The sequence below is a fragment of the Brassica rapa genome, unplaced genomic scaffold, assembly GCF_000309985.2.
Source record: "Brassica rapa cultivar Chiifu-401-42 unplaced genomic scaffold, CAAS_Brap_v3.01 Scaffold0854, whole genome shotgun sequence".
NCBI lineage: Eukaryota > Viridiplantae > Streptophyta > Magnoliopsida > Brassicales > Brassicaceae > Brassica > Brassica rapa.
Genome location: NW_022610792.1, coordinates 10,276 through 22,021, shown reverse-complemented (window position 1 = coordinate 22,021; position 11,746 = coordinate 10,276). Strand labels below are relative to the sequence as shown.

At 35.5% G+C, this 11,746-nt stretch overlaps 1 protein-coding gene across 1 annotated transcript; it reads left to right on the top strand.

Moving 5' to 3' along the window:
- The first annotated feature begins 6,711 nt into the window (after positions 1 to 6,711).
- LOC117131111 lies at positions 6,712 to 9,147 on the top strand. Its single transcript, XM_033283527.1, has 6 exons — positions 6,712 to 6,797; positions 7,191 to 7,390; positions 7,478 to 7,604; positions 7,713 to 8,000; positions 8,095 to 8,307; positions 8,469 to 9,147. The coding sequence occupies exons 2-6, from the start codon at positions 7,191 to 7,193 to the stop codon at positions 8,697 to 8,699; spliced, it is 1,059 nt and encodes a 352-aa protein (XP_033139418.1). The 5' UTR covers positions 6,712 to 6,797; the 3' UTR covers positions 8,700 to 9,147.
- The last annotated feature ends 2,599 nt before the right edge of the window (positions 9,148 to 11,746 follow it).

Here is an 11,746-nt window from a genome sequence, read left to right as displayed (position 1 = left end):
TTCTGTTTCCCAGTTTGGGAATAGGACAACTTCTTCGTCGTTCAAATCAAACCAGGATGAATCACTTTGTAAGAAGCTTGATTTGGATACATAAAATGGTGGAGAAACACCAGGAAGTTGAATAAATCTCATAGGAGTTGGGATGAAGAAGTTATCCCACTTTCTAATCAGGTGATTTCAGTTTCCCAGTTTGGGAATAGGACAGCTTCTTCGTCGTTCCAATCAAACCAGGATGAATCACTTTGTAAGGAGCTTGATTTGGATACATAAAGTGGTGGAGAATCACCAGGAAGTTGAATAAATCTCATAGGAGTTGGGATGAAGAAGTTATCCCACTTTCTAATCAGGTGATTCCAGTTTCCCAGTTTGGGAATAGGACAGCTTCTTCGTCGTTCCAATCAAACCAGGATGAGTCACTTTGTAAGAAGCTTGATTTGGATACATAAAGTGTTGGAGAATCACCAGGAAGTTGAATAAATCTCATAGGAGTTGGGATGAAGAAGTTATCCCACTTTCTAATCAGGTGATTCCAGTTTCCCAGTTTGGGAATAGGACAGCTTCTTCGTCGTTCCAATCAAACCAGGATGAATCACTTTGTAAGAAGCTTGATTTGGATACATAAAGTGTTGGAGAATCACCAGGAAGTTGAATTAATCTCATAGGAGTTGGGATGAATGAGTTATCCCACTTTCAAATAAGGAAATTCCAGTTTCCCAGTTTGGGAATAGGACAGCTTCTTCATCGTTCCAATCAAACCAGGATGAATCACTTTGTAAGAAGCTTGATTTGGATATATAAAGTGTTGGAGAATCACCAGGAAGTTGAATAAATCTCATAGGAGTTGAGATGAAGAAGTTATCCCACTTTCTAATCAGATGATTTCAGTTTCCCAGTTTGGGAATAGGACAACTTCTTCGTCGTTCAAATCAAACCAGGATGAATCACTTTGTAAGAAGCTTGATTTGGATACATAAAATGGTGAAGAAACACCAGGAAGTTGAATAAATCTCATAGGAGGTGGGATGAAGAAGTTATCCCACTTTCTAATCAGGTGATTCCAGTTTCCCAGTTTGGGAATATGACAGCTTGTTCGGCGTTCCAATCAAACCAGGATGAATCACTTTGTAAGAAGCTTGATTTGGATACATAAAGTGTTGTAGAATCACCAGGAAGTTGAATTAATCTCATAGGAGTTGGGATGAATGAGTTATCCCACTTTCAAATCAGGTGATTCCAGTTTCCCAGTTTGGGAATAGGACAGCTTCTTCGTCGTTCCAATCAAACCAGGATGAATCACTTTGTAAGAAGCTTGATTTGGATACATAAAGTGTTTTAGAATCACCAGGAAGTTGAATAAATCTCATAGGAGTTGGGATGAAGAAGTTATCCCACTTTCAAATCAGGTGATTCCAGTTTCCCAGTTTGGGAATAGGACAGCTTCTTCGTCGTTCCAATCAAACCAGGATGAATCACTTTGTAAGAAGCTTGATTTGGATACATAAAGTGTTCGAGAATCACCAGGAACACTACAAAAAAAAGGATATATTGTGACTATATCTTGAGACGAACTGTCTCGGTTACAATTTAGTGACGTTTTTAATACGTAGTTGTGACTGTATTTTTTCGTCTTAATTCTGTAGTTGTTTCGTCACTATATTATGACGATGTAAGTCGTTGCTATATTTAGTCACAATTACAGACGTAATTGTTACTATAGTGATAAACGTAACGGTCGTGACGGTATTATAACTATACGTATCATCACAAATTGGATACGAAACGGTGACGGAAAGATACGTCTCTATTTGGTACGTAAGTGTGACTCACCTTTAGTCATTAACTAACACCGACGAAAGATATATCTATTGTTGCAAACTTTTACATAAATGATATAATAATTTTGTAGTTAATTAAAACCAAATATCTGATGTTTACTTTTTCACGATTTGTGACAAACCTTTGAGTCTATAAAAATAGTTGCATAACTATATTTAAAAATTAAGAGAAATTCTTTTACAAACATATGTCAATGTTACATTTTTTTTTATTCAGTGCATACCTATTTATAAGGACTAAGTCCTTATCTAATATGGAATATACTTTATTATTTCCTTTTTATATTATAAATTAGAATCCTAATCTCTTTATACATAGCATACGTACGAGACTTGAAAACAGAAAAGAGTCCAATTTGATTCTCAAGCCATCTACTGTCGAGGAGAAGGAAAAAGAAGCTCTCTGCTGTAGAAAATAATGTCACTGAATAATGATATTAAAATTGCAAGAAAGTGGATGTATGAAAGAATCGATGGCTCCACTAATCAAGTTTCAGAAACTTTTTGTCAAGGTTTAGAGAGTTTTATGGAATTTGCTAAGAAACAACCTCTATTTCTCGAGAATGGCAAGCTTTTTTGTCCATGTTATAAGTGTGACAATGGAAGATTATTAGAAGAAAAATCTGTGTGGAGTCATCTATATAATAGGGGTTTTACATGCAACTACTGGGTTTGGATTTCTCACGGAGAGAATTATAATATTCTAAACAATCCTGAGAATATAATTGCTAGTGAAGATGCTTCTGGTTTTGACTCTCAAACCGAGACAGTAAATCCTTACGTGTCAATGGTATCAGATGCATATGCAGATGGTAATCAGGAAACTTCATTCGATCAGAATATGGAACAAGAGCCTAATGCTGAGGCTAAAAGGTTTTACAATATTTTGGATGCTGCCAAACATCCAATTTATGATGGATGTAAAGAAGGTCTTTCACAACTTTCTTTAGCAGCTCGACTCATGAGTTTGAAGACAGATTATAATTTGCCTCAAAATTGTATGGATTCGATTTCTCAGATGATGCAAGAGTATTTGCCACAAGGTAACAATTCAATGAATTCTTACTATGATATAAAGAAGCTTATGCGGTCTTTAGGTTTACCTTATCAGAAAATTGATGTTTGCCAAGATAATTGTATGCTATTTTGGAAGGATTCCGCAAACCTAGAAAACTGTCTATTCTGCAAAAAAGACAGATATCGACCTACTCAAAAGTCTGGACAGAAAAAGGTTGCATACAACAAAATGTTTTATTTGCCGGTTGGAGATAGATTGAAGCGATTATATCAATCTAATAATACTGCAAGAGACATGAGATGGCACGCAGAACATACAATGAATGGTGGAGAAATGTGTCATCCTTCAGATGGAGAAGCATGGAAACATTTTCTTGAGGTATATCCTGAATTTGCATCTGAGTCGAGAAATATTTACCTTGGGTTATGCACGGATGGTTTTAATCCATTTGGTATGTCTGGACATAATTATTCGCTATGGCCTGTTATTCTGACTCCGTATAATATGCCACCTGAGATGTGCATGAAACAAGAATTTATGTTTCTAACCATTCTAGTCCCTGGTCCTAATCATCCTAAGAGAAGTCTTGATATATTTCTTCAGCCACTGATAGAAGAGTTAAAGGATCTGTGGGTTAATGGGATTGAGGCCTATGATATTTCTACTAAGGAGAACTTTATCTTACGAGCTGTGCTTATGTGGACAATAAGTGACTTTCCTGCTTATGCTATGCTTTCTGGATGGACAACTCATGGTCGATTGGCATGCCCTTATTGTATGGACCAGACTGATGCATTTCAGTTGAAGAATGGCAGAAAAACAAGTTGGTTTGATTGTCATCGTCGTTTTCTACCAGCAGATCATAGCTATCGGCGCAATAGGAAAAATTTTAAAAGAGGGAGGGTTGTGACTGACGATCCACCTGAGTTGCTTACAGGCGAGGAAATATGGAACGAGGTAAATGGTTTGCCAAAAACAGTTGATTGCGGAGGAAACCATGGGCGCTTAAAGGGTTATGGTGACATTCACAACTGGCACAAGCAAAGCATTTTTTGGGAGTTACCTTACTGGAAGAACCATAAACTTCGACACAATCTTGATGTGATGCATATAGAAAAGAATTTTTTCGATAATATCATCAATACTCTACTGAATGTTCCAGGAAAAACAAAAGATGGTATCAAATCACGACTTGATTTGGAAGAGTATTGTAACAGGAAAGATCTACACTTAACAACTGATGGCAAGGTTCCCATTCCAATTTTCAGACTACAAGCTGATGCAAAAACAGCTTTCTTAAAATGGCTTGAAAAAGATGTTAAGTTTTCTGATGGATATGCATCGAGCCTGTCAAAGTGTGTTGACTTATCTGGTGGTAAATTAACAGGAACAAAAAGTCACGATTGTCATGTTCTAATGCAACGGCTCATTCCAGTTGCGTTTGCTGAACTTATGGATAAATCTGTGCATGAAGCACTATCAGGTAAACACAAAACTTTTTATTACATTTATATTTTTGTCTATGGTCGTTTCTCTATTTTTTCAGTTATTTTTTGAGGCTGCTGCTTTGATTTGAGTTCATAGTGTTCTGTTTTGATTTGAGTTCGTAGTGCTTTGCTTTAAAACATGTCAGTATATTCTGTTTTAAATTTTAATGATCTGCAGTTCTTAAGTTTTGCTTTATATAGATTTATATATGTTTTGTTAAGAACAATTAAAGAAACTGACATTTATTTGTTAGACTTTAAAGTTCACGTTAGTGCTCTAGTTTTAATATATGGTGAGATAATTTTGCTTTGTTTAATGAATTTTTCTACATATAAAGTTTCATAAATAGTGTGCTCTGTTTACGTAGTGCTCTGTTTTTAGTTGTAATAACGTGCCTTTATCCTTGTCGATATTAATATTAGTTGGTTAGATAATTTTGAGTCATTTACGTTAAGGCTTTAGACGTTGCCGTCAAGGTTTCTTTGACTTTTAGGTTATGTTTTTTCTTCTAAGTGTCTTATAAAGTGTTGCTTTCTCTTAGATAGACTTGGAACGACTATGCTCTGTTTCAAAATATGTTCCTGATTATATTTAATATTTACATAACTCAATCTTATTTTGTTATCTTTTTTATAGGTGTTAGCTTGTTTTTTCGGAATCTTTGTTCACGGACATTGCATAAAGACAGTGTTGCAATATTAGATCAAAACATACGCATGGTTCTTTGCAATTTGGAGAAAATTTTTCCTCCATCCTTTTTTGATGTTATGGAGCATTTACCAATTCATTTGGCACATGAAGCTAGACTTGGAGGACCAGTCCAATTTCGATGGATGTATGTTTTCGAAAGACACATGGGGCATCTAAAAAAAATGGTGAAAAATAAGGCGAAAGTTGAAGGTTCTATTGTAGAACAATACATTAACGAAGAGATTTCAACTTTTGGTAATTACTACTTTGAACCACATATCAAAACGAAAGCCCGAGCAGAAGATCGACACTATGATGGAGGAAATCATGATGATCAGTGTAGTGATATACCAGACATTTTTTCTCAACCAGGGAGGGGCAGCGGTAGAGAAAAAGAGTTGTGGCTTCAAGATAAAGACCACCACATCGCACATACATATGTTCTGCTTAATTGTGAGGAGCTAGGGCCATTTGAAAGGTACACAAAATAAAGGCACATCAATTGATTTTCATATACTGAATATATAAGCATTCGTCATTGTTCACGGTGGGATTTTTTATATAGGTTGTTTGATGAGAGTATGAATGTTTCTACCCTGGGATAACTGGAGACAATCTAATCACGCTTAAAGAGCAGAGATTTTCAATCTGGCTACAAAAACATGTAAAGTTTTCTTATTATTTCTGATAGATACTTAGTTTATTAATTTATTTTAAACTAAATATTTATGTTGATACAAATCAGGTGGAAGATACTTCAAAGGATAATTTATATCCAAAATGGTTGCAGACACTCGTACATGGTCCAATGATAAAGGTTATCTCTTGGCCAATGTATTTTTGTCGGGGATATATATTTCAGACATACGACTATGGAAAAGATAAAACTAGTGCAAATTATGGAGTTTGTGTTAAGGGCGTAACATCTTGTGGCTCAAGTGAAGAGCCTGATTTCTATGGAGTACTAAGAGAAATTTTTGAGCTTCATTACCCAGGACCAGTACATCTTAAAGTTGTACTTTTCAAATGTGATTGGTATGATTCGATCACTGAGAGAGGCATACGCATAAGCAAGTCAGGGATTATCGATGTTAATGTCAGCAGACGTCATGGTAAATATGACCCCTTTATTTTGGCTTCACAAGCAGATCAAGTATGTTATGTTCCATATCCACGGATAAAACAGAAAAAGGATCAAAACTGGAAAGCAGCAATCATGATACAACCAAGGGGAAAAGTACTGGTCAGCAAAAATTTGGATTTTACTGCAATGCAATATGAAAATGTTGATCCAATTGTTTGTGTTGATCCACTGCACGTTGAGACACTAGCACATGTACATGGTCAAGCAGAAGATCTTGATTATATGGAAGAGGAAGAAGAACTTGGTTCAGAGGCTGAAGATGGAAATCCTAATATCGAAATAAGTGATGAAGAATTTGATTAATTTTTTTTTTTGCATTTTATGTTGATTTTTAGTTTATTTTTGAATACAATAAGTTACTTATTTATTACAAATCTACATACAGAAGTTAATTTTGGAACTTTCGATCATTAGAAGCGGCATTCTGAAATTATAAGATACCGCCATAAAAATTTGCCAAAATCCCCATTAAAAAAATATGCTTATTTATTGATTAAATATTCTATTAAGACGTCAAAAACCCTACGGTTCTCCTTAATATATAAGTAACCTCACAACTAGCCGTCATAATTATAGCACTAAACTACTCTCTCACAGAAATCCTCTCTAGTGGTGTTCCAAGGTTTTTTTTCCCCTCACCGTTAATTCTTATTATTTATGGGTTTCTTGTTTGTAATATATCATCAAACTCGTATAGGTTGAAAGATTAGAACTCGTTATCAATGTTTGCTTTGAATCGTGTGCTCACCAATTCTTTAAACAATAGTACAATCTTTGGATTTAATTATTTAAAGTTCTTTAGAACTGTGCTCTTAGATAAATTTAATAGATTCTATAATACAATTATATTTTATTCAAGGTCAGAAGCACTTTCGATCTTTTATTAATTATTGAAAAGAGAAGTTGGTTTTGTATTCTTATCATTTAGATATTAATACGATATGTATACTGAGCATCCTTGGTAACTGTAAACCTTCAATACATGAACTGATCATTTTATGTTTTCCCATTGTAGATGACTCGACCACCAATGACATCAGGCGGGCGTTCTTATGGGACAGGACCAACTACCCAACCCTCTGGTTCTCAAGCTGCTGGTGCCCAAAGACATGTTGCAAACCATGAACCAGTTGAGAATAGGGAAGAAGTTGCACATGTTCCTGTACAACGTGATGTTCGTGTACTCCACCCAGCTAGACAAAATGGAGCTAAATGGTATGCTCTTCCTCTTTAATACACTTTCGTAAGTAACAGTTTATAGGTAAATAATATAAGTAAATAATTTTGTTTCATATACAACAGGTTCAAAAACAACACTGAAGTATCAACTTGTGTTCGAAAGATCATTGAAGGTTGTTTTAGAGGACCATGGTATAGCTGGAAAAAAGTACCACCGTTTTATAAAGATGCATGGTTTTCAACCTTTCAGGTGAGTTTGAATGGTATATAAATCTGATGTATTTTTTTTACATATGTTAAATGATATCATATATATAACGTTTATATACTTATCCATTTGATATCATATAATTTGTAGACTAAATTTGAGTGGGATGCCTCAATTGGAAATCTTGTTAAAGAAAACTTTGATCAACTTGCCGCTACCCGTCTCAAAGGAATGGTTAGTCTCGCAAAGTCAAATGGAGAAAAACCTGATTGGATTTTGTCTGATTACTGGAGGGTAATGTCTGAGTATTGGAGAACATCAAAGGCCAAAGATAAAAGTGAGAAAGCTCGCGCTTCTCGTCTATCTAGACGTGATGGTTTAGGTGTACACCGACACAGAGCAGGCTCACGTTCTTATGCCAAAGTTCAGGATGTTTTGGTAATATTTATGCATCTTTTACTTTTAAAAACATTTATATTTCATTTTTAAAAACTTGGTAGTTTACCTTACTTTGTTTGATGTTATGTTGTAGGAGGCAAACAATGAAGACTCTTCTTTCATTGCTGTGCTGAAAAAAACACACCAGAAATCTGATGGAACTTATGTTGATGAAAGAGCTCGGCTAATTGCTGAGAAATTTGATGAATGTGTTCAAGAACGCTTGTCTGAAATGGAAAATTCTAGTGGAGAGGATTTGACAATAGACAATCTCACCCTTGAAGAGAAAAATGAAATCTATTCTAAGGTAAGAGCTTAAACTTTTATTTCACTTTGAATTTGTTTGCCCTAAATTCTGAGTTTTATACATGGTATTTTAGTTTTCGACCAAAACAGAATACATATTTTAGTTTTTTAGTTCTAGACATTTTGTTTTATTGCTTTTATGTATACATGATTTTTTTGTAGATTGTTGGAACATCAAAACAAGGTCGTGTATTTGGACTTGGGTCACTCCAAAGAGGTGTTTTAATGCCTTTAGAGTCTTCGACGGGTTCTCCACTAGGTACTGCAGATGTGGGAACAATAACTCATCGAGTGGGAGAGCTTGAAGCTGAATTGCAAAAGAGTCATGATGAGTATGAAGACCTTAAGAAACGAATTGAAGCTGTGGAGGCTTTCTGCTTCAACACAAACTAGTGTGGCTTATGGTGTTATTTCTGGTTTTGGTTTTTGGTGTTATTTTATTGGTTTTTAATTGCTTTATTCACTTGCTATGATTTTTTTTCATTTAAATTTCTGTTCAAGTTTAAACTATATTTATAATTTTTTAATGTTATGGAATTTTTATTTTCAATAATTTGTCTTTATCAGATTTTTTTTTTGGAAAAATAATTATTAGAAGTACGTTTAATATAGCTAATATTTACAGAATATTTATAAAAATAAAAAATATATAGATATAAATATAATACCGTAAAATTGTGACCAATTTAATAAAAGTAATCACTATAACTTTTACATCTAAATTAGTAGCTAATTAAGATGGATTTGTGATGTTTTTTTAGTGAAGAATTGTGACGGATACGTGACAAAATATAAGTATCTAATTAAGACTGATTTGTGACAAAATTCCTGACAATTTGAGTGACAAAACTAGACTGTTTAGTGACTAATAGGAGTTGGGATGCATGAGTTATCCCACTTTCTAATCAGGTGATTCCAGTTTCCCAGTTTGGGAATAGGACAGCTTCTTCGTCGTTCCAATCAAACCAGGATGAATAAATTTGTAAGAAGCTTGATTTGGATACACAAAGTGTTGTAGAATCACCAGGAAGTTGAATAAATCTCATAGGAGTTGGGATGAACAAGTTATCCCACTTTCTAATCAGGTGATTCCAGTTTCCCAGTTTGGGAATAGGATAGCTTCTTCGTCGTTCTAATCAAACCAGGATGAATCACATTGTAAGAAGCTTGATTTGGATACATAAAATGTTGGAGAATCACCAGGAAGTTGAATTAATCTCATAGGAGGTGGGATGAAGAAGTTATCCCACTTTCAAATCAGGAAATTCCAGTTTCCCAGTTTGGGAATAGGACAGCTTCTTCATCGTTCCAATCAAACCAGGATGAATCACTTTATAAGAAGCTTGATTTGGATGCATAAAGTGTTGGAGAATCACCAGGAAGTTGAATAAATCTCATAGGAGTTGAGATGAAGAAGTTATCCCACTTTCAAATCAGGTGATTCCAGTTTCCCAGTTTGGGAATAGGTCAGGTTCTTCGTCGTTCCACTCAAACCAGGATGAATCACTTTGTAAGAAGCTTGATTTGGATACATAAAGTGTTATAGAATCACCAGGAAGTTGAATAAATCTCATAGGTGTTGGGATGAAGAAGTTATCCCACTTTCTAATCAGGTGATTCCAGTTTCCCAGTTTGGGAATAGGACAGCTTCTTCGTCGTTCCAATCAAACCAGGATGAATCACTTTGTAAGGAGCTTGATTTGGATACATAAAGTGGTGGAGAATCACCAGGAAGTTGAATTAATCTCATAGGAGTTGGGATGAAGAAGTTATCCCACTTTCAAATCAGGTGATTCCAGTTTCCCAGTTTGGGAATAGGACAGCTTCTTCGTCGTTCCAATCAAACCAGGATGAATCACTTTGTAAGAAGCTTGATTTGGATACATAAAGTGTTCGAGAATCACCAGGAATTTGAATAAATCTCATAGGAGTTGGGATGCATGAGTTATCCCACTTTCTAATCAGGTGATTCCAGTTTCCCAGTTTGGGAATAGGACAGCTTCTTCGTCGTTCCAATCAAACCAGGATGAATCAATTTGTAAGAAGCTTGATTTGGATACATGAAGTGTTGGAGAATCACCAGGAAGTTGAATAAATCTCATAGGAGTTGGGATGAAGAAGTTATCCCACTTTCTAATCAGGTGATTCCAGTTTCCCAGTTTGGGAATAGGACAGCTTCTTCGTCGTTCTAATCAAACCAGGATGAATCACATTGTAAGAAGCTTGATTTGGATACATAAAGTGTTGGAGAATCACCAGGAAGTTGAATTAATCTCATAGGAGTTGGGATGAATGAGTTATCCCACTTTCAAATCAGGAAATTCCAGTTTCCCAGTTTGGGAATAGGACAGCTTCTTCATCGTTCCAATCAAACCAGGATGAATCACTTTGTAAGAAGCTTGATTTGGATGCATAAAGTGTTGGAGAATCACCAGGAAGTTGAATAAATCTCATAGGAGTTGAGATGAAGAAGTTATCCCACTTTCTAATCAGATGATTTCAGTTTCCCAGTTTGGGAATAGGACAACTTCTTCGTCGTTCAAATCAAACCAGGATGAATCACTTTGTAAGAAGCTTGATTTGGATACATAAAATGGTGGAGAAACACCAGGAAGTTGAATAAATCTCATAGGAGTTGGGATGAAGAAGTTATCCCACTTTCTAATCAGGTGATTCCAGTTTCCCAGTTTGGGAATAGGACAGCTTCTTCGTCGTTCCAATCAAACCAGGATGAATCACTTTGTAAGAAGCTTGATTTGGATACATAAAGTGTTGTAGAATCACCAGGAAGTTGAATTAATCTCATAAGAGTTGGGATGAAGAAGTAATCCCACTTTCTAATCAGGTGATTCCAGTTTCCCAATTTGGGAATAGGACAGCTTCTTCGTCGTTCCAATCAAACCAGGATGAATCACTTTGTAAGAAGCTTGATTTGGATACATAAAGTGTTGGAGAATCACCAGGAAGTTGAATAATCTCATAGGAGTTGGGATGAATAAGTTATCCCACTTTCAAATCAGGTGATTCCATTTTCCCAGTTTGGGAATAGGACATCTTCTTCGTCGTTCCAATCAAACCAGGATGAATCACTTTGTAAGAAGCTTGATTTGGATACATAAAGTGTTGGAGAATCACCAGGAAGTTGAATAAATCTCATAGGAGTTGAGATGAAGATGTTATCCCACTTTCTAATCAGATGATTTCAGTTTCCCAGTTTGGGAATAGGACAGCTTCTTCGTCGTTCCAATCAAACCAGGATGAATCACTTTGTAAGGAGCTTGATTTGGATACATAAAGTGGTGGAGAATCACCAGGAAGTTGAATAAATCTCATAGGAGTTGGGATGAAGAAGTTATCCCACTTTCTAATCAGGTGATTCCAGTTTCCCAGTTTGGGAATAGGACAGCTTCTTCGTCGTTCCAATCAAACCAGGATGAATC

What these genes read in the sequence shown, in the direction of transcription:
- LOC117131111 (XM_033283527.1), top strand. Translation starts at nt 7,191, where the DNA reads ATGACTCGACCACCAATGACATCAGGCGGGCGTTCTTATGGGACAGGA. An exon ending in CCAAAGTTCAGGATGTTTTG is followed by an intron (nt 8,001 to 8,094) that starts GTAATATTTATG and finishes GTTATGTTGTAG; the next exon opens with GAGGCAAACAATGAAGACTC. An exon ending in AAAATGAAATCTATTCTAAG is followed by an intron (nt 8,308 to 8,468) that starts GTAAGAGCTTAA and finishes ATTTTTTTGTAG; the next exon opens with ATTGTTGGAACATCAAAACA.